Source organism: Melopsittacus undulatus, chromosome 11 (assembly GCF_012275295.1).
Source record: "Melopsittacus undulatus isolate bMelUnd1 chromosome 11, bMelUnd1.mat.Z, whole genome shotgun sequence".
Taxonomy (NCBI): Eukaryota; Metazoa; Chordata; class Aves; order Psittaciformes; family Psittaculidae; genus Melopsittacus; species Melopsittacus undulatus.
In genome coordinates, this window is record NC_047537.1 from 11,342,979 (window position 1) to 11,366,146 (window position 23,168).

The 23,168-nt window shown below is 40.9% G+C and overlaps 1 protein-coding gene across 2 annotated transcripts; it reads left to right on the forward strand.

The window, feature by feature from the left end:
• The first annotated feature begins 827 nt into the window (after positions 1–827).
• MAN1B1 (mannosidase alpha class 1B member 1) lies at positions 828–22,563 on the forward strand. Of its 2 annotated transcripts, none has more exons than XM_031044156.2 (13): positions 828–877; positions 4,154–4,262; positions 5,215–5,351; positions 6,138–6,298; positions 8,253–8,362; positions 9,659–9,844; positions 12,042–12,190; positions 12,789–12,977; positions 14,070–14,260; positions 15,648–15,768; positions 18,184–18,381; positions 18,751–18,882; positions 19,749–22,563. In XM_031044156.2, exons 1-13 carry the CDS (start codon positions 857–859, stop codon positions 19,950–19,952), a joined length of 1,908 nt encoding a protein of 635 aa, XP_030900016.1. In that variant the 5' UTR covers positions 828–856; the 3' UTR covers positions 19,953–22,563. The 2 variants fall into 2 exon arrangements, with proteins under 2 accessions (XP_030900016.1, XP_012983058.2); XM_013127604.3 differs by lacking the exon at positions 828–877 and adding an exon at positions 2,027–2,202.
• The last annotated feature ends 605 nt before the right edge of the window (positions 22,564–23,168 follow it).

The window sequence follows — 23,168 nt, forward strand, 5'->3', positions numbered from 1 at the left end:
AAATGACAGATCATCCTCTTTTGGGGGCTTAGTGCTGAACCCAGCAAAGGTCAGAAGCAGATATTCTATCTTCCTTACCTCTTTTGCTCCGTGTTTCTCTCTTGGCACACCCGTGAAGGCTGCTGTTTTTTTAATATGTTTTTAAGCTACATAAACCAGTAGTTCCCTGTGATAATAAAAATAAACGCATGCTTCAGGATTTGGTAAATTGTTCCTCTACTTGTCTATGCAGAGTGTTTGCATCTGTCAGAATTGTTTGCTTGGGTTTTTTTTGGATCATGAAGTGCTCAGAAAAAAAACCCAAATTTTCATTTTTCCAGGAAATCTATTGTGGAGGTAGACTCCAAATTTAAAGGTTCAAATGATGCATGTTAACTAAATAGTTAGACACAGCTAAAGGTGAATGCAGTGACAGCACTTAAAGCCACTGCTTCAGTTCTTTACTTTTTCTGTTGGACTACGAACCTGATCTAGAAGTAATCATTATTACAAAACCAGTCATGTTGTGGCTCTCAATGTGTACATCACTAAAGAGTGCTCCTCCCTATTCCTCTACACCCACTGATAAATTCCTTCCTCCTCTCTGGTGAAGATACAGAGAACTATTTGCACAGGGATTGACGGCTGGCGGTCTGTGGGGAAGCAGGAAGGAGTTGTGTGGACAAGGGGACCCTACTGAACACCACAATTCAGTGCAGGATCTTATGGAAGGGTTGTTTACACAGCTGCTTAAGTTGATTTTCACCCGCTCATATGCATCCTTTCACAGATTTCAGCTGTCTCCTCTCAGGCCCGTGTTGTCTGCCCAGGACTCTGTGTGTGCGATGCAGAGGATGAGGGATGCCAGCTGTAAAGCATGTCTCTAGGGTTCTCACTGGTGAGTGATAATGACATTAGACAGCTCTTCTCTGTCTTTTCAGAACCAATAGTTTGGGTTTTCCTTTGCTGTGCTCACTTCCCTGGCAACCTGGCAGGAGGAGCAATGCTCTGTAATGGAGCTGATCCTCTTAATCAGAGTTCAGTGCTGTGGCCATACTGAAGCATGGTTCCCCAATGTTGGTGTGCACTACCCCTTCTGGAGCATGACCAGTTAAGATGCTACTGGAGAGGGTCCAGCAGAGACCAACGGGGATGTCAGGGGTTCTCATCAGGGTCTTCTCATTGATGATAAGAGATTGCGGAAGGTGGGCCTGTTTAGCCTAGAAAAGAGCAGACTGAGGAACCCATCAATGCAGATCAGGATCTCAGAGGTGGGTGCCAGCAGGTTGGTGCCAGACTCTTTCCAGTGGTGCCCAGTGACAAGATGAGGAGCAATGGCCATAAACTAATACACAAGTTTCACCTCAGCATGAGGAAGAACTTTCCTTTGAGGGTGGCAGAGCCCTGGCAAAGGCTGCCATGGGGGTTATGGAGTCTCCCTCTCTGGAGCCATCCCAAACCCACCATGGACACGTTCTTGTGTGACCTGCCCTGGGTGGCCCTGCCCTGGCAGGGCGTTGCTCTGGATGATCTCCAGAGGTCCCTTCAACCCTAAGGGTTCTGGGATTCCTATGACTGATGGGAGTGTGGAGGCCCTTCTCTGGTCAAGTTGTTTTCCCTGCAGACCTTCCACATGCACATTTCCATTTATGTTTCTTTCATGCCAGTATTTCTATGACTGGTTTACATTAACACTATCACAACACAGAGGAAAAGCGAGGGGTTCCCAGCCTCTCCTTACATCCCACTTCCCGCCCAGGCAGCTGAAGTCTTGCTGGGCAGGGCCCTCACAGTGAGACAGGTGAAGCGAGAGACAGCGAGCAGAAAGAGCAAGAGGCATTCAGCCCCAAACAGCACCTGCCCTCCGCCCGAAACCGGTGCCCGTGCCAGGCTGTCCGGTGGCTCCGCTCACAACTGGCACTAGCCCGACTCCCGCTTCCCCTTCCCCACGGCTGCCGCTGCCATAGAATCCCGGAAGTGCTCCCGGCCTAGAGCGTCGCCCGGAAGCGGCCGGGAGGAGGCGCGGTGATGGCGGCCGGCGCGCGGGGCGGTGGGCGGGCAGTCTGCGGGCCCTGAGGCGCCACCATGTACTCGACTGCCGCCGCCGCCGCCGCGCCGCCTCGCCGGGACTTCATTTCCGTTACCCTCAGCCCGGAGGAGGCGGTGGTGGGGCCCGGCGGCTACAACAACAGCAAAGCCTGGAGGCGGCGCTCCTGCTGGCGGGTGAGGGCGGGACCCGCGCCCTGAGGTGCACGGGGGAGCAATGGGGAAGCCGTGTTGGGCTGAGGGGGGACAGGCTGAGGGAGCGGGATCAGGATTATCCCTGCCGCTGGGCTCTGTGTGGAGGGGCCTGGCTTGGCCTCGCCCTCCCCGTTCCGAGTTGGGTAGGGGGTCAGCGTTGTGGGCGTTTGACGATGGGGGTGCCCTGGTCTTTGGGGAGGCTGGGCCCGTGGCGAGGGCCCTGCTTTCGGTAGTGCTGGTTAGCAGCTCCCTGCCTGACTGGGGTTTGTGGGGCACAGGTTGAGTGAGGGTGCTCGAAGTCACAGCTTAAGTTTTTGCAACAGAGCTGGCAGGGGAACGCGGTGCGTGTTTGAGAGGAATCCTGCCGTCTGGTAGTGGGCATTTGAGAGGCAACACTGTACTCTCCGGGCACGGGCGGAGTGGGGAGATGTGGTCTTGGTGCCCTTGCCCCCTGTTTTAGGGCTTGAAGCCCTGTCCTCTGCCCTGGGAGAATAAAGGGAATGGTTCTGCTTTCTGCGGGAAGACTTGAGTGTAAGGAGATAGCAAAGCTCCAGCGAAGCTGTATGGAAGTGACCTTCTTGCCACTTGGGGTGAGAGTTGAGCAGGCAGCTTTACCACAGTGGGAGTTTTGGGCTGGAGAGGCAGGGTGGGAAAGTGTGAGTCAAAAGGACAAGATAACCCTTCCTTTTATCCTTATTCCTTGTCGGCAAAAAAAGTGAGATGGTGGTAAGTACCCTCATGTATTTTTGCCTCATTCCTACCCACCCCAATGCCTCTTTTAATATCCTGCCCTGAAGAAATAGGGCTGCTGGGTTTCAAGCATCCTTCTGCAACTGGGAGATGATGGTATGGTTTGCCATGCAGGTGGTGATGAAAGTGCAGGAGTGGGATCAGCATCTCGCTGATGGGTGCATAGGGCAGTGTTTACAGGGTTATTGTACTGCTGGCACTGTAGGAGCACATCAGGAAATGTGAGCTGTGGTGCTTGGCAATGTGAGTACATGGACAGTTCTTCACTGAGGACTATGGGAAGTGCAATGGGGTGTAGAGTGGTTTGTAGGGAACTGCAGGTTGTTCCCAAGTGTAGTGTTGGACTGAATCACACACTCTGTATGCCAGAACTAGTAATTACAGGCAAAATGCTTCTCTGGGGAATATTGATGAGACTGTTAGAAAACTAACAAAATGGTAATTTAGCAGTTAAACATTAATTCCGACTGCACGCTTTCTCTAAATGGAGAAAACTTTACTATTAGGCAAATACAGCATTTGCTGTCTGACTTTTAGAGATTTTGTTGTATATACTTCAGTTTTGAAAACATATTTTTGCCCAGGACTAAACTTGAAAACATTGCGATTTTATCTTGTCAGTTTTTCTGTTGTCTTATTTCATTTTCATGTTGTGACTTTGACAGTTCCGCTTGTGTCTGTCAGAGGCAGGAGGCCTGGCTCTTCTTGTCCTGTGGCTGGTACTTAGCTTGTTGTGAGTCTTTCTTCTTTGCTGCAGTAATATTTTTAGGTTTTGTACCACTTTCTCCCGTTTCTTATTTTGCATGTGTGTTCTGCAGCCAGAGGGAGGAAAGAGGCTTTTGGCTTGTTTCCCATGACACCTGGGCAGATGCACAGGTCAGGCAGCAGGGGCTGCAGTGGAACTCATTCACACTGGGTGATTCCCTCTGGGAGTCTCAACGTTTGGCAGTCTCTGAAGTTCTTGCAGTGAGTGGCTCTGATGTTTCTCTGAGCCTGCTTTGCTGTATCCTAGCATGTTATATTTTTTGTTTTCTCTTATCATCAAAGAAAATAAGCAATGGATGTCTGCAGTTGGAAGTAGAGGGTAAAATTAAACCTACTCAGTTTTGTGTTTATTTTTGACTGAGTAGGATCTTTATGCCATTTTAAGTATTCTTCCTCTTACTTATTGTCTTTCCTAAAGAAATGGAAGCAGCTGTCTCGACTGCAGCGGAGCGTAATCCTCTTCCTGTTTGCCTTCTTGGTGGTCTGTGGTGTCATTTCATACACAAGCATGGGGGAACCATGGAAAAGTAGGTGTCCTGTATAGCTTGGAATTATGGAATGCCGTGCTTTATTTAAAAGATTGTAGTTCTTATCACTAGTTTTTATTTTTATTGACAATAACTGGCTGTATCCATTAAAGTGCAGGATTTTATGTTTGAATGGCTGGTTTTTACTTAATCAGAAATACTCATCTGCCCTTTCATGGTTTATCTTGACTAGAGTAACGTCTTGTTTTAGTTGGTGAAGATTTGGAGGATGAGGGTGGGTTTTTTTTAAGTTTGTGTGTAGATATTGGTAACCCAAATCTAAACAATAGAATAAGATCATAGAATCATGGAATGGTTTGGTTTGGAAAAGACCTAAAGATCATCTAGTTCCAACCCCCCTGCCATGGGCAGGGACACCTCAACATGTCACCCAAGGCTCTGTCCAACCTGTCCTAGAACACTGCCAGGAATGGAGCATTCACAGCTTCCTGGGCAGTCCATTTCAGTACCTCACCACCCTTACAGTAAAGACCTTCTTCCTTATATCTAACCTAAACTTCCCCTGTTTAAGTTTGAACTCATTACCTCTTGTCTGATCACTACAGTCGCTAATGAAGAGTCCCTCCCCAGCATCTTTGTAGGCTCAAGATAATCCTCTCTTGGCTTTGATTGTACATCAAATTAGAAATTCCAAGCTTTTCTACTATACAAAGGCATGTTTACCTTTGATACTCTCTTACTGCCTGGATTGAGAAGCTAAACCAACAGCAAGTAATAAAAAGCATGTGCCTTTTATCAGCCCCCTTGTATATTAGGGAGAGTGTTAATACCAGCAGACACTTTTTATCTAACAATTTGTGTCTATCAATGTTTTGTGAATTGAAAGACTTTTTGGATGTGCATGTAGTATGTGAATGTAGAAAGCTGTTGTGAATTTCTGGCCAGAGCCTAAACTGTCTATTCCTTGTGCTGAGCAGTTTTGTGTGTTTAGGTATAACAAACAAATCGTCAAATGATCAGAATTCAGAACCAGAAATTCCTGGATTAAAGCTGGCAAATCCAGCTGTTCTACCAGCACCCCAGAAAGCAGATGCCAACCTTGGAGACTACCTAGAACTTTCACCACAGGTACTATGAGAAGAAATGAGTTTTATAAAGCTGCCAAAGAGTTTGTGAAAGCTGTAAATAGTGCTTCATTCCAACATCTGTTGAAGTGAAAGGAGTTACAACTTGCAATAAAAGTCTGCTCTGAGTGTAATGCTCTCCATTCAGGAAGGCCTTTGGTATAGTGTTTCTTGTAATTACCTTTTTTTATTTAAGTGTTCAGTATACTATTTCTCAATCACTGATAAATGTAGGAGAGCCAGGACTTCAGGTCACAGTGTCCTCTTACTTGAGGCTTTTCTTTCCTCCTATGATTAATTTGTTTGGACTTGAATGTCAGTGAGGAGCCTAAACAGAGTTGTGCCTGAATATGAGACATAGGATACAGTGTCACACTGAACTAGAACAGTTTTTCTGGTAGCCTGAAAAATAGCAGCAAATAGAACAGATGTTATAGGCTTTGGAGGGTTACATCTGGGGGGTGTGCGATGGGAAGTAAACATGAACTAACTGTGGATTAGTGGAGTAGAAGACTCATGATTAACGTAGAGCATAGCAGTATAGGTAGTCTAAAAGTAAATTATCAGTGTAAACTTAACTGGATAATTTTACCACAAGTTTAAAACAAACAAAACCCCAAGGTCTTTAATGTACCTTCCGTTCAGGGCAGAGCTTGCATGCTGATACTATATCAAAATCAGATTTTTTTGAAGTTATGTTTAACACTGTAATGCTGTTGATTTGTGGTTTGAAATTTCACCATCTCTGTAACGTAACAAGCAAAACATTTTTTTTTCTTCATTTTGTCAGAAGCCACCAAAGCCTCCCCATGTTCGGCGTGGTCCTTCCAATCTCCAGATCAAGCCAGCACGGAAGGATGTGAGGCTGAATACCCAACATGGCAGCAGCAGGGTTGTAGAAGAGCTGGTTCAGGCTGAAAAAGAAGAGAAAACAGAGAAATCTGTTATCAGGTAGAAATGTTTCCAGCAGGCTACAATGCTCTCCCTCCTCACCCCCACCCAGATCCATTGGCTATTGGAGTGAAAATTGTAGGAGCTTTTTGTTGCCTGGAGTTGATTTCTTTCCTGGAGAAAGACTTTTTACAAGGGTAGTGACAGGACAAGTGGAAATAGCTTTAGACTGAGAGAGGGGAGACTGTGATAAGATCTCAGTAAGCAGTTCTTCCCTGTGAGGGTGCTGAGGTGCTGGCACAAGGTGCCCAGAGAAGCTGTGGCTGCCCCATCCCTGACAGTGTTTGAGACCAGGGCTTGGAGCAAGCTGCTCTACTGGAAGGTGTTCCTTCCTGTGGCAGGGGGTTGGAACTGGATGAGCTTTAATGTCCCTTCCTACCCAAACCAGTCTGTGAGTCAGTGATTCTGTGATATATTTGTTCTCAGGTCTGGCCTGACAGCTGTTGATACTGCTAGGCTGATATATGTAAGTTTGATGAACATGCAGCTTTCCTGGTTTTACTGTTTGAACCACAGAGGTGCAGAAGATTTGGAGCTCTACAAGATTGTATTTCTAATGCACTTGGACACTCCTAATGCTTGGGAGAATTCTCAGTGACTGTAGGTTTCTGCCATTTTTTTTGTTGTAAATATTAATGAACCATTATCAGTCCATTAATACTCACAGGTGTCTGTGTCCTTGGCCAGATTTGGACAATTACACCAGTGTCAGTGCTGCTTACGGGTATGATGCCACTAAACACTTGGACTTAAGCTGAAGTTCAACTGGCAGAAGCTGTACATGTGTATGTAGTTGCATGCATGTAGCTGTACATGTAGGCTTACTCCTTTCTTACAAAAGATTAAGTTCAAAGACCCTTATGCGTATACAGTAATATCTTTTACAGAGGGTCTATGATGCTATATTTATACAAAATTATTCCCTAAGATAGTATTGACCTAAATATTTGGGAATAACTGAAAGGATGTATCTTGGATATAGAAAAGATTATTACATGTTCAGCAGAATTTCTTAAGATTTGGAACACTAGGCTTGTTTTTTTATTATATTTGTGTCCTTTTCAGCACTGGCACAGCTGAGCTGATCACAGCATTAAAACCATGCCTACATCAGCATTTGGCTGCTGGTATCTGGAACCTCCCAGAATGACTTTGTTTTATTCCTATAGCAGAAGCAGAAGCTTATGAGCTAAGCTCATGAAGTTAAATGGCAGGCAACAAGAAGACTTAGGAAAGCAATGAAAGCATAGTGAAGACTAGTTACAAATTTAAAGGATGAAAGTGAGAAATGAAATTATATGATTTATGTAAGTCATAAGGTGTGCTGACTGTAAGCAACAAACTTCAGAGGTCCTATAAGCCTGGCTCCCTTAGGAGGCGTATTATGAACTCAAAGGCAACACACCTGTATATTAAACAGCAAGGCTGAGATAATTTCATCTTGATACAAATTTTGACTTGGCTTGAAGTCAATTCTGAAAGACTTTTCGTTCGGGAGATTCTTAATATAACCCTGTAAGAACTGATACATGCATCTGTGGTGGTAGGGGAAGCTGTGAACCCCTTGGTAGTAAAGTAGGTGCTTTAAGCGGCTTGTCCTTTGTGCTTATTCATGATTTTTTGATTATGATCATTTTTATAGTACCATTTAGTGTTTGTGCTTTTAATACACCATTCTCAAGCATTTTAATTCTTTTTAGAAGTACTTTATTATGTTCCATTGCCAAGATATTTAATGAAATTCCAAGAGCTTGCAAGATTTCTTAATCCAGTAAAATTTCTCAGGTGCAAATTTCTTTCTTTGAACTGAAAAATTATCTAGTGGACAACATAGTTATTTTGATTCATGATACAAAATCCAACTCCTGTTTTATCAAAGGAAATAAGTCCCATTCTTTTGCATGACTTTTCTGGGATCAGATTAAGTCTTAATTACAGTCTCTTGGATTTGCAGCTGGAGAGGAGCAGTGATAGAACCTGACCAAAGCACTGAACCTCCATCTAGTAAAAAAAAGGAGTCAGAGAAACCTTCATCTGTGGAAGCTGAAGACCAGAAGGAACCAGGTAAACAATACAGTTAATCATACCTTTATATCTGTTCACCTTTATAGTTGAAGTTGTGCAATTTCTCCCCACACAAATCTGCTGTATTTATTTATTTTAATTAAAGGAAGCAAAAAGTGTAGGAGAGGTGATGTACCTCGAACAACCAAGCCTTTCCATGTCCTTATTCCACCATGACTGTCTTCACTCTCACTCATCTTCAGAATCTGAAAATAATTTTAGTGACAAATCTTTGAAACATAGCCTCTGGGAGGAGGCAGACATTCCCAACTTTTACCCAGGGAAACATATTCTGAAGAGAGAGAGCTTGAAGGGGACAGCTTCCTTTTTCAGCAGCAGTTTCCTTTTGTCCTTCAAATACAGGGAAAGTGACTTCCTCCCTGAATCAAACTGTAACTATTTTTAGTGTTCAACAGAAGGCTGTAGAAGCTGGTTTTGCAGTTGCTGTCCTGTGGAGTAAATAGTCTGTTGTTCTGCTTTCTGGGTTCAGGCAGGGAAGTTCTGATATGATAAACGCAGCCTATTATATATCTGACATCTTGCTAGCAGAAGATGTTAAGGTTTAGTTATGCTGCTTGATGTTTCCCACTTTAGACAAACTTTGTTTATTGCTTTTGAAAATTTCAGCTAGTGGGCTTGAAGTTTTTCATGGTGGATGTGTAAGATAAGCTCAACTTCATGGCATGTTGCAAGCAAAAGTTTTAGTGGAACCATGGAAAAAAGACATTGCTTTACCCAAGATGAAAAATGTAAATTTTCATCCTTTTTTGTATGAAATGAAAAACACAAGAGAAATCATTTTGTATAAGTGATTTTGAATTTAGCAGAAAGTAATGAATAAGATAGAGAAGCTGAAGCAAAACTGCTATGTGTTAAATTAGCTGAGGATTGTTTTGTTAAACATATGTATTTAGCAGCTGAATTACAGGTGATTTAAGCAATCTTAATTCCAGTATTTCCTGACTTTCAAGTCTTTGAGCTTTAATGACACTCATCTAACAACTCTGCTTGTGATTATTTTAATTTTTTTTTTGTAAAAGTGACTTTTTGGCAGGAAAAGATCTTTGTTTCCAACTGGTTGAATTGCTGACCAGAAACGCTGGGTGATTATTCCACAGAAGAAAGGCTGTACTGGAAAGAATAACATGAGGATAGTTTTTTCCATTACACTGATCATTGAGTTTGGAAGAAAGTTTATTCTGGGTAGAATGCAGCAAAATGGTGTCCACTATAGCTGCATAACTCCCCTGCGGAACCTGCAGAAGTCTTGAGCAAGGTGCCATTTTCCTTTTGCAGTGCCCATAAACGACCGTCAGATGGCTGTGATAGAAGCATTCCGACATGCATGGAAAGGGTATAAGGAATTTGCCTGGGGCCATGACGAGCTGAAGCCTTTGTCCAAGTCCTACAGTGAGTGGTTTGGACTTGGGCTTACCTTAATAGATGCCTTGGATACCATGTGGATTTTAGGCTTAAAAGAAGGTAACTATTTTTTTTTCCTCCTTCATATTTTCCCTTCCAAAAGAATTCTGTATTTTCTATTCAGGTAGTACAGTCCCAAGTTCTGAGGGAAACATTTGTTATGTGTGGCCAATGAGTTTAGTTTTCCTGTGAGGGTAAATACACACATGTATAGAAAAACTGTAAGTATAAAAATAAATTCCCTCTCCCCACCAACTATATTATAGGACACAATTTTTCTTGGAATAGCATTTTGAGCCAGAAAATAATATTTCACGGTTGCATTTTAACAGTGAGTATATCTGCTAGAAACTGAGGAACATATTAATAAGCCTTATGATTTTTTGTTTCTCTACTAAGACCCTAGTGCTGTCCTTGTGCCCTTTAGTCTTGGGTAGCTCTGTAAGCTCCTAGGTTCTGTTTTATGACATCTAATATCAGTATTTCATGCCTGGATGTAAGAAAGTTGTCTCTGTAAGGAATCAAAGGATGGAGAAGGGGAGTGTTCAGTACCTCCTTCCAGAACTGTACTGCTCTCTGTGGTTTTTTCACACTCATTCTGGAAGTGGTTGTCTTAGAAGACTTTCAAACCTATTTTTAAAACTTAGTAAAAGGTGCTGCAATTCTTTTGCAAAACAGTGGCTAAATCAGTGGTTCAGAGGGTTTTTTTGCTGTTGGTTGGTTGGGTTTTTTTTCATTTGGTTGGTTGTTTTAATGTGGTTTTGGTTTGTTTTTTTTTTTGTGGTAATTTAAAATTTTCTGGAAGTGCATTATTTAACCTTGGTGGACGGCCACCTCTGTCAGCTTCTATTGATCATGCAGTTTCTTTTGTCAGGATAGGAAGAGCAGAGCTGCTCACAAGGGGGCAATAATAAGACAAAATTTTCATCGTTCCATCTCTCCTAACTTTGAAGTTTGTGTAAAACATTAAATCAAATGAAAACTCTGTATTATGTGTCTGCAGCTGTAGTCCTGAGCAGGTTTGTCCTAAAGTTTCACCACGTTGACAGTGTGCTGCTGTTTGTTTTTCCTCATAACAGCTAATGATTAACTGCATAGAGCTTTTAAAATAAATTATTAGTAATTTAGCGGTGTTGAAAATGAGTTCTTGGTAAAGGCTTCTTTATCTTTTATAGCAGTTATTCTTCTGATTGCCTTAGAGAGCTCCTGGGATTCTTCTGAATAACAAATGCTATATAGATGAAAGTTAATCTTTCTTATAAGCTGGTAAATGTTGATGCTTGTGTGAAAGAGGAACTTATATTTTCTATTGTACTACTGGATAGTGCTGGCATCTGACAGTGGAGTTTCTGCTGTGGTTCTCAGTGGACCAACATCCAGTATTTACCCAACAACCAAGACATTTTTTCTCATGGGGACACAGAGGCATCTTTTTGCTTTAGAGTTAAGCTCCTGTGGAATGCTTTCCATTTCTGGGAAGCTAGTGATTCTGCAGATGCTCACAAGTAGGAGTTCCTGGAAGGTGTGAGAGTGAGATAGCTTAGTCTTCACAGTTACGAGGTGTGAGCCAACTCATCTGCACCATGTAGTTAGCTCCAGCACAATAATCACTGAGTGGTGCTGCTGCTAAACTGACTGTTGAGTCTAAAATGGGTTGTTTTGTCTCTTTTACATTCCTTTTTTAATTAGTAGCATGGTAAACAACTCTTTCTGCAGAAAAGCTTGCAGACTGTTGGAATTGTAGGGGTTAAGTGCTGAAGCAGGAGGGCAGGTTCCCTACCTTCCTGCAGGAGGACATGGCTAGACTAAAGGTAGTAAGGGCTCTTAAGTTAAAATGTTGTTACCTTGGTAGGTAACAGCTTTTGTTTAAAAAGATTTAATTAAAAAGTTCACAAGGCTGTTGTGGAAGTATAATGAATTCTCTTGACAAGTCAAATGGATGGAGTTAGATGATGTCAATTTCTGGACTATTTTAATAAAGAATTCCTCAATTTCTTCTTTTTTTAGACTACTAGGAACTCTTTATTTTCCTAGGTATTTCTGTCTTTGCATCTGTTGTGTGTACTGAGTAAGAATCAAGCCAATGGTGGTCAAACTCGTCCCAGCATGTGCTCTTCATTTTAGTTTTGCATCTAAACTGATGATCACTCTAGATAGATATAAGTAACTGTCATGGATATATGAAATACTAATACCTCTAGTCTAGTTTCTGGAACATGCCAGAGGTTCATAACTGAACTACTTTTATACTTTGCAGAGTTTGAAGAAGCAAGAAAATGGGTAGCAAACAATTTAGTATTTGATAAAAATGTGGATGTGAACCTTTTTGAGAGCACCATTCGTATCCTGGGGGGCTTGCTGAGCACCTACCATCTCTCTGGAGATAGCCTCTTCCTGGAAAAAGCTGTGAGTCACTAGTCTTACAAATGGAACTGGATTATGTATTTCACATTTGACAAAGTTGAGGGAGTATTCATCAAAAAGCTAAATGTTGCTCTTTTTTGACATTAAAGTGGTGGGGAAGGGATTTACCATTATTCTTTTAAGCCTGTGCTTCTTTTTGCTCTCTGGATAACTTCAGATTTGTGCTGTATCAGATATTCTCATGTCTGTTCTTCTGTTGATGAAGAGCTGAGCATAATAAAGTTCATAAAACATAAAAATAAATAAATGGCAAAGAGTAATAGTTGTCATTTGACACCTTTTCTATGTGTCTCAAGAGCATCAATCACCTCTTTAGATTGCCTAGGTGAAGTCAATGACTTCAAAATTACATCACATTGCATAGGGATTGCAGACTCAGATGTGGCATGGTAGAAACAAGGTAGAAAGTCTGTAGTCATTATGAAGAAATCCATGACCCTTTTTAATTCTTGGCTTTCTTGTACCACATAAAACTAAGCTGCTGTTCTCTTTTTGCTCTGCTTGGTGAGAGTAAATCTAAAGGTGTGTGTGTGTGTTTGTTCAGTTGTTGTTTTGTACTGGTTTTTTTTGTTTTCTTTAGAAAGACATTGGAAACAGGCTTATGCCAGCATTCAGGACCCCCTCCAAGATACCATATTCTGATGTCAACATTGGCCGGGGCACTGCACATCCACCTCGCTGGACATCTGACAGCACTGTGGCAGAGGTGACCAGTATTCAGCTGGAGTTTAGGGAGCTCTCTCGTCTCACTGGTGATCAGAAATTCCAGGTATGGAAGAATCAGTTGATGTTTTTTTCTTTTTCCGCCTCTCTACAGCTCCACCACTGACTCTCCATCAATACACATGGTTTCTGTAGTCTCTAAGTGATAAATGTGAAATGCTGGATGAGGGAAGGAAAAGAATCAGCGAATTTCCAGTTATTTTCTTAAATATAAAAAAAGGAGTAGTGGAGGTGAATATTTTTTTTCCTCAGAAACAGATTTTGATATAAGAAAAAAATGACCAAAACACCAACCAACCAACCACCAACAAAACCGAAACCAACAACAAAACAAACAGCAAACACAAACCACAAAAAAATGAGAGCAGATTCCATCCTTTCCCTCTCCCAACCCCCCAGTTTTTTCTCATTGACATTTTTGTTTAACACTAGGTTGTCAGATTTTGAGAAAATAGGTTCCCCTGAGCAGGGGACTGTGAAAATTCCTTTTTTAAGATGTTAGAGTCCTGTGAGCCATTTCTTGATGTCATTAGCTAAATACAAAGAACAAAACTGTAGTGTTGCTATCCAAAGAAGTCAAATGTGTCTCACTAGGTAAAGGTCTGACAGCAGGTCACAGTATAATGTAAAGTTAGATGAAATAAAAATAATTCCAGAGAAAACGATATTTTCCACTCTTCTTTTGTTTGGCCAAGTTGTTTTATTGTTTTGAACTCTTATCCATAGCTCAAGTTTTGAAGACTGCGGTTATTTAAGGAAATTTTAGCTATTGCTTGTTTCATGTAGTTGTTACTTTAGCTGGACTTCTATTTTGCAAATATGAGTGACATCAGAGTCCTTTGCCATAGTACTGGATTTCAAGTGGGCTTACTTGATGGAAAGGAAATAGTTTAATTATTTCAGAGTACTTAAATGTACCCAGAACTTCATGATTTGAAAGTCAGGAAGTTTTAAATCCTGTATATAATATATTGCATAAAATCCTGTCTAATAATATATTGCATAAGCTGAACTTGAGGTCCCTGATGGTAATTTGAGGAAGAATAGTTAAAGGTTTGTTATTGGCCTGAAGTTACAAGCCACAGTTTTGTGCCTCATTTATACTTGTAATTCATATTTTCTGTTTTCTTTCTTTTAGAAAGCTGTAGATGAGGTGATGAAGCATGTTCACACCCTCTCAGGGAAAAATGATGGACTAGTGCCTATGTTCATAAACACCAACAGTGGGCAGTTCACTCACTTGGGTGTCTATACTCTGGGAGCCAGAGCTGACAGTTACTATGAGTATTTGCTCAAGCAGTGGATTCAGGGTGGGAAAAAAGAAAATGAGTAAGTTCTTTCTGCTTCTCATATTGGTGTGAGAATTGTGTGAGCTGTAAAACTTTCTGTCATAGTTTTCTACTTAAAGAAAAATAATGTATGTGCCCAACAGTCAACTGAAAATATCCTTGTTTTTTAAAAGCAAGCTAAGCAAGCAAGAGGAATCTGTGGTAGCTGGGTGAGAGTTAGGCTTAGTCTCAAAACTTCTCCTTCTCAGAAAATTTTTCTTCACATTAGATGTGAGGAGTGTTACATAGAGGAGAGTTAAGTCTTTGCAGAGAATAATTAGACACTTCTGAAAAACTGATGGTACTTAATTTCACCAGCCATGTGTTTCCCCTTGGACTGTCAGGGAAAGGTGAGTCTTACAAGATGGTTGAGGTGGGAGATTTAATCCGTAAGGAAAAACTTCCCTTCAGAAGAAGAGAAATCTGAAGTTTGATGTTTGCTTTAGCTCTCTTATGTTTATCTGCACTGGATAAATGAAAGAAAATGTTTGCAAGGAGCAGAGGAAATAGAGGTATTGGAAAAGGAGGTTTCCTGTGAAACAAGGTAAAAAAATCCAAGCAGTTTTTGTCCACTTCTAAGTGAATTATGTTTGGCTTATTCATATTGAGGGGTTTCATGCAGTGACACCATGTCTCTCTGAGGCATTTCTTTATATCTGAGCAGGTGCATCTCTACAAAGAAAGCTTGATCACTGTTATTCCCAAGCCGTACCTCACTGTAAACAGACCACGGGACCATGAATTATAGCATTTTGTGAATCTCAGTATGGAATTATTCAGCAGTTTTTTTTTTTTCTACATAAAAGTACTCTGAAACAAGGCAAATTCTAATGAAATACTGTGAAACAATGTTTCACAATGACAATAGTCAAATATTGGGAAAGATTGCTCAAAATCATTGAATGTCCACCTTTGGATGGAGATACTATTGCATTTCTGGATGGAGAAACTAACAAATTGCTCTGATAAACCTCAGGCAATCTGATCTAATTGGATCTGCTTTACAGCAGAGCGTTGAAGTAGAGGCCTTCAAGAGCTCCTTACCGGCTGAGATTTTTCTTTTACTTCAATTACTGTACTTCTAAGCATTCCTGAAATAAGGTTTAGTTATTGCCTAGAAACATAGTTGGAGGTCTGTTTTCTTTGGCATTTAAATGTAGGGTTTACTTGAAAAGTAAACCAAATATTGCTAGATGGTAGTCATACCTAATTAATAGCCAGTTGGTGGTGACTTTGGGGGTGTTTTAGGTCAGTTTTCACATTTAGTCAAATATTGTTATTTAGACTGAAATAAGAGTCTCTGAAAGGATTGTGCTGAATATTATCTGTGATTAAATATGTTCTGACTGTGTATATGTGAGCCAACTGTGAATGATTTTAATTCACAGGCTGTTGGAAGACTATATGAGAGCCATAGAAGGAGTGAAACAGCATCTTCTTCAGAGATCACAACCGAAGAAGCTTACTTTTGTAGGAGAACTTGCTCATGGCCATTTCAGTGCCAAGATGGTGAGAAGTACAGCTGCATTTAAAAAACAATAGAAGAAATCAAAAACCACCACAAAAAAATCAACATGGGGACAGGCAAACACAAAGCTTCTGTGCTGTCTTTCCCCCTTCCCTCCTCCATAGATAGACACATATATAGCCAGTGTGATGGCAGTGCTGAATAACTGGTTTGTAGATACTGGTCACCTGTGCAAACCCAGGGGCCTTTTCTTTGAGTTCTTCTAGTAAGTCAATTTATGTTTTTGTAAGACTGAAAATTCTGGTGCTGGAGTCAAATTTTCTTTCTCTTTTTTTCTGCCTTGGTCATAACATTCCAGTGTCTGAAACTGTTAAGGCAGTGCCTATTGTATGTATTATTTATTTTCCATAATTTAAAAGTGTACATGGACACTTGCACACTGGGCTTGTCGGATTCACCTTCAAAATAGAACAAGGTGATTTAATACTGTGTTACTGATAATTGTGGAGAGTTCTGTCCGTGACACTTGTTTCTTTTCCTACATGTAGGATTATTCAGTAAACTGTATGCTGTTTGCTGTAGGAAGAATTGATTGAGCTCAACTTCCTGCTCATAATTTGTTCATCCAGGACTCTTTAAAGTGCATTCTAAGACCTTTCTGTTAAAGGTCTCATGCATATGTAAAATTTTGTATGACTTTTTTTGAAGATGAGTGGTGTATTACCAATGTATGCATAGCCTTACACATACTTTTTCAACACCTGAAGTGATCTTCAGTGAATTTTGTAACCTGTTTGGTTTCTTAATGTAGTGGCTTTGAGATGTTCAATTCTGGTTTTCAGCTGGTGTTTCTTGCATCTGAGTTTCACAGGGGCTCTCCAAACCTGCTGTGAGCAAGACTGGAGTCTGGTTTTTGGGTAGAGGGGAGCTCCCCCGTCCCAAGATGTGACAGAATTGAATTCTCAGAGTTGGTTTAGGCTCCTGCATGTGTCAGTATACTTGCTTCTGTTCCACCAAGTCGAAGTGCTGGTATTTAATCAGTGGTGGTTTGGTGAAAGTCTTTACAGGTATCTTACCCTGGAAAAGTTTGTGATGTTTGCCTCCTATGTCTATGCTGACCTTCACCACCCTCATACATTTCCTTCAGAACGGGACAAAGCTTTTAAAGGTCCATACAGGTCCTTTTGCACCAGAGTGGTTTTACTATGGTTTTGATTGATAAGACCTGAGCTTTCGGTCTGAATGATACGAATTGTTTGAAATTACATATGTGACAGGAATCTGCAGTTCTTACATTCCCAGTATCAGTGGTGGATTAGCTGCTGACAGAGGACAGTCAGTCCTGCGCTGCAAATTGAATTTTGCTGAAGCCAAGTTTTGATCATTTTATACTATCTGGTTTCTGACATGTTCTTCAACTGACTTTAGTGATTGAGCTTTCTTGAAAAGTGAAGTTAATTTCTGTTGTTTACAAATGTACAATTCTTGGAGTAATACTTCTTTTGCCCTTTGAACAAATTGTTTGCTGTAGCAAGTAAAAACTAAGCGAGAAATGTCCCTTCAGTCATTTCATTGCTTCTGCTTTGTCTTGGGAAAGCAAGCAGGAATGCTCTTCACACAGTCACCCTCTGGTGCCCCTCTTCCATTATGTACACAAAGAGCCAAAGATGTTTTGTTCGAGGTGCCTGGAATGTGTGGCATTCAGCTGGATGTAAACAAGAGTCTAGGAGAGCTGGTTGTGGGGATGGGAGCAAGTAGCCTTCCAGTCTCTCTAGAACAGCGGTGCTCTTGCACCTTTGGTGCTCTAAAGGTGTGAGAGGTAATAGCTTTTCATTATCCCAAATAACAAAGTTGAAAGAAAGAGGCAAGCTTTCAGATGGAGATATGCTTGAAAGCTTATCAGTGTTTCCTGGTTTTATCAGTGGATCTGACTGATGATTTCTGGCAGGTGTTTTCTCTCTTACAGTAATGCTAAGGTGACTATTTCAGAATGAGGAAAATCTTCAGCTGACCTCTTGCCCTTCCCCAAGCTGTGTTTTCTGACTCCCATCTCTAAGTTTAAAATTAAATGCAAATGGTCAGTTTGTACTTCATGATGTCCCCTTAGGTGTCTCTGCTGAGTAGCCTGTAGGTAATTTTGCTTCATCAGCTGGTATGAGATATGTACTTCTGGTAAACCAAAAGACACTGTCTTCCCCCTTACCCTGACCTGAGACCTTTTGTCCAGAAACATAAAAACGCAGTCTTGTACTTTTTCCAAATTATTGATGGCTTTGGAATAGTGCTTCCTGACTTGTGCTACATTGCGTCAGAGCGTTAAAAAGTTGCCTTCATGTTCTTGGTACCTGAAGTTGTTTTGAAGAAGATAATGAAGAGGGTAAAAAAAAAAAGACACACACAAATACCTGTTTGTTGTGTATTTTTTTTTACTCAATAAAGGTTGTCTTGTCTTGCAGGATCACTTAGTTTGCTTTTTGCCTGGTACTTTGGCATTGGGAGCTCACAATGGACTGACTGCAGATCATATGAAGTTGGCTGAAGCCCTTATAGAAACCTGTTACCAGATGTATGCTCAAGTGGAGACAGGCCTCAGTCCGGAGATTGTACACTTCAATCTTCATGCACAAAAGGGCCACAAAGATGTGGAAATTAAGGTGAACAGATAGCTGGCCTGAACTGTACTTAAGTGGTTCTTCTGTGTCTCTGTTCTGTGGCTGAAACTCCCACCTGGGTATGGGGGATGTGCTTTGGCATAGAACAGCTTGTTCTTTTGTTGCCTTGCTTTCTGGATGCACCCTGGCCTTTGTCTTTAATTACCTCTTTAGTATATTTAGAAGCTGAGGTATGCATAATGCACTCTTTGGAGTAGGTGGATATGGGAATCACTATTTTTCTTCCTGGATAAGTCACAGAGTCACAGAATTGTTAGGGTTGGAATGGACCTCTGGAAGTCATCCAGTTCAGTCCCCCTTGAGGAAATTCCATGTCTGAATTATTCTTGTCTTTTTTCTTTCCTCTTGCAGCCAGCAGACAGGCACAATTTACTGCGACCAGAAACTGTGGAAAGCCTTTTTTATATGTACAGATTCACTGGTGATAAGAAATACCAAGACTGGGGCTGGGAAATCTTGCAGAACTTCAATAAGTACACACGGGTAAGGTCAATTTATAATGACCTAGTTCTGTCAGCGGTGTGTTTGCTCACTTGCTCTCTAACGAGAACTTTGGTAACCTGTTATCTTTAAACAGTCATTAAAAACCTGCAGGGAAAACAGGAACAACACTCAGAAAAACTCAGTTCATGAAATGCCTTACTGTGTGAGATACAGTACTTAGTACATTCAGGGATAGAACTTGCATTACATTGATTAAAAAGCAAAATGCAGAAGCTGCATGCAGACTACCAGAGTGTCTCTGTGTCCTCTTGGAAGCTGTTAGAACCTCTACTGTGATCTTCTCTTAAAAGAATTAAGAAGCTGAAGAGAACCTGGCTGGATTGAAAAATCATTTGGTTGAAATTGGCACTATCTCACCCCCCAAAAAAAAAGTTTGCCACAAAATGGTATTAATTCCTTAATAGAGGGATTTTTGTATTCATTCTGACTAGTCTTGTGGAGATATAAGCACTCTTATGTGCTGTGAAAGTGTGGCCTAAATGCCACTGGTGTCCATGTACTTAAGAGAAATAGGCATGGTACTTGGCCAATTCTGATGCAGAAATTGCTCTAGTTACTTCCTGTACATTTGTCCAGAAGCTTTGAGGGGATGTTCTTTTTGATACCTCTTTAAATGAAGCATAAATAGGCATTTTGTTTCATTTTAACCTTGTGGTTTCTTTTAAAATGTAGAGATTTTTTCCATAAGTGAAGTTTTACATGCAAATGAAAAGCAAGTATTGAATGAAAAACATGCTGATCTGTTTCTTAGCGCTTATCTTCTCCAAGTGCATCTGGATATTAAGAAATGAAAATAATTTAAATTGTCAAAATATACATTTCTGATTTTTTTTTTTTGTGCACAGGTTCCTACAGGTGGTTATACTTCCATTAATAACGTCCAGAATCCCAGTAACCCAGAGCCACGAGATAAGATGGAGAGCTTCTTCCTTGGGGAAACGCTCAAATACATGTTTCTGCTGTTTTCAGATGACATAGACTTAATCAACCTTGACAAATATGTATTTAACACAGAAGCTCATCCACTCCCTATCTGGGTGCCATCATAGACTGGGTGTCAGTAGACCTTCCAGTGGTGGTGTTTTTATCTTAAAGTCACTTTACTATTCAGGGTTTAAGGAGAGATGCTATATTGCACCTTTTTTGGCTTAAATCAAACAAACAAAACCTTTAGGAAAGCATCTCTGGTTTGAAGAAGTCATGTCAGTCTTAAATGTAATCTCTGGTTCTCAGATGGACATGCTGTGCATACTAAGCTGGTTTTCCTGGTATTAATGATGTGGTTCACAGAATAATGGACCATGAAATCATGGGGCTCTGGTGAACCAGAGCTCAACTTATGTCAGTCTTACTAAATGCTCATTAAATACTGGGAATGCAGTGAGTTGTCTGAAGCACAGGCTTGTTCCTGAAGAGAAGGAATAAGCTTACAGGTGTCTGGTTTGTTCTGGATTCACTGAAACACTCAGTTACAGTGCTGTTTCTTCATGAAAACATACAGTGTTTAAGGTGCTAAGTGGGATAAACCAAGAACTGTGACATTGTCCCAGGTGGAAGCAAAGCTGTCAGTATTGCTACTGATACTCTGATCTCATTCCGACCTCCCCAGCTATGCTGCGTCACGTTGGAGGAAGCAGCAGCAAAGCGTCTGTTAGACAGCATCTTAGTTTTATAGAGCACTTTGGCTGAAATGAATGATGGAAGAGAATTTGCTGCTGCTTTGGTTCAAAGTGGTACATAATTTTGTAGAGTTATTGCAGTTTTTAACTTATCTGCAGGAATGCAGGAGATAATGTGAAACACAAGTGAAACTACATGTGCATTTTATATATTATTTGCATTAGTTAGACTCAGGTATTCTGACTGAAAGCTGCTTTCTGAGGTTGGGCACTGGGAAAGCTTGTTGAGCACATTAGGTATAATTCTGAGTCAGCTTTCTTCTGTCCCTTCAGATATTGCATTGTAAGGTGTTTGACAAAAAACAAGCGTACAGCAGAGTTCATGTCATTCATCATTTTTGGACTGTGGACAAATTCTCAAGGTTTTTTGGTTGGTTGTTGTTTTTTTTTTTTTCCCTGTGAGTACTTGGGTAGTTTTTTTTCATAAGTAGTATTAAAAGCAGACAGTCCAAGTGTATTACAGCAATTCCTGGTCCCAGTAGAATCAGTGAAATCTGTTCAGTTGCTTGAAGACAAAGCAGATCCATCTTTTTAAAGAATCTTATGGGAGCCCTGGGATCTTTCATTTTTATATGTGCAAGTAGATTTTACACTATGAATTTGGAAATCAGCTTTCTGTAGTGCTTTTCCTATAGGTTTTGTAGCTACTTGAACAGTCCTGTATTCACATACAAGGTCTCAGATAATATGCTTCTTTCATTTTGAGGTTGCTCTCATCAAAATGTCCTTTCTGCTCACTTTAATGGAAGCAGCATGAGGAATGCAGGTCGTGGTGGTGAGGTACATTCCCTCTAAACTAGGGCTGCTACAGGAGCTAATGAATTCTGACTGTAACGGTTGGTTTTTCTGTGTATTTGGTAGTATTTGTAACCTTTGATTTGTAAAGTAAGATGCATTTTTATTTGTTTTATGCTTATCAGTTCTGTTTGCTTGGGGTCAGAAGTTACCCTTGGGACCACTGTTTAAGTCTTTTAAAGAATATTTATCATTCCATGTAATTCCATTATCATTCCAATTCCATGGCTTATGGAAATGAAGAAATGCTACAATTTATTTAAATGCACCTTTTTCTGTTGTCAAAGGGACCTTGGAATTTGCAAGACATGACAAATGTGTGCAGAATGTTAATGTTGCTCCAGTTCACATGCCACCAGTAACCCTGGAAATCAGTTTTTCACGTGCACTGGAATCCAGTAGCTGTAGCCTTTGTTCGCATAAGTGATTTGCTCCTAAAACTTTTGTTTTCCTTTGTTGTAATAGTAAAGAAGGAAAATGCTGTTGAAAATGGGAGGAACACCTTCAGTGTTTCTGTTTGTGGAACAGGTTTGTGGTTCTGAGGAGCTGAGCTTTGGCTAAAAGCTGGAGGCTCAAAACTGAAGATTTAAAAACAAAAAAAAAAGTTAAAACCCCTGCTCAGTGATACTGTCCAGGCCCTGCTGACGGGTGCTGCTTGGCCTGTGCCTTCCATTGAAGCGAGTACTGAACTCAGACTGAATGACTTCACTGTGGATTTTAAAACTTGCAGAGTTTGGTGTTTCACCTTTAGGACAGCGCTGCTGAGGAAACAGATGTCTTAGAAAGTGGAGTACATACAAATGCTCACCAAAACCCTTAGGTTGTTGAAGTCTTACACTAGTCTTAATGGAATCAACTCTGCAAATGGGACTGTGTGAGTTTGTGTTTTTTGGGGTTTTTTTTCCCCTTCTGATTGGTTTGAGAGTAATAATCCATTTCTGAATGAGTTGAAGGAGAGAAGAATAAATCATCACTTCCCCAAACACACTTCTTGTCTTTTAGTTGAGCCTGTTTGTTCAACTACTGTCTTTCTTTTTCTTCATGGGATACTGAACCTCTTTGCAAAGTGGCTTTACTGTCCTTGTCCTTTAAATCCTTTAAATCTGAAGTTAAGATTGTTCAGGGCTCTTGTATCACATGTGAAATGGCAGACACCTAAATAATCTGATAAAAGTCCGTGTGCTTCTTTCTGTTCTTTTGCAAAGGTCATTTTAATTGCCTATTTACTTTTACTTCCTTAACATAATAATGCTGTGTCAGATTAGTTGCTGAGCTTCACAGCCCATCTCAATTGCATTCTCTGCTCCCCCAGCACTACAGAAGCTTTGCACATCTTTGAAAGATTTTCTTTTGAGAACTCTGTGGTTCTCAGCCCCTGCAATTCAGGCTTTGGCTCAGTAATCCCTGTTGGTGTTTCAGCGTGCTCCTGTACTGGTGCTTAGGGTGAATGTTGCAGAAATCACTTCAGCTAATCATTTTGTCCTTTTGCACAAACAGCTGCTGTGGTTTCTCTCCAAGAGCTTGAGTGACTTTCCTAATTAAAATAAACCAATACACAACAACCCTGCTCCACCCAGCTATATTGTTCACTGAGAAACAGAAATGGGTACGAGCCCAGCCATATTGTGCTGCACAGCTGTGAGACTCTGAGAACTCACATTCCGAGCTTTAAGCCACAGCTCAAGAAACAATACAGACCTTGCTCAAAGCAAATCCAGTAGATGGATGGGGCCACAGTTAGCATCTGATCTCTGCACTTTCTGATGATTGAAGTCTTACTGCAGGTTTTAG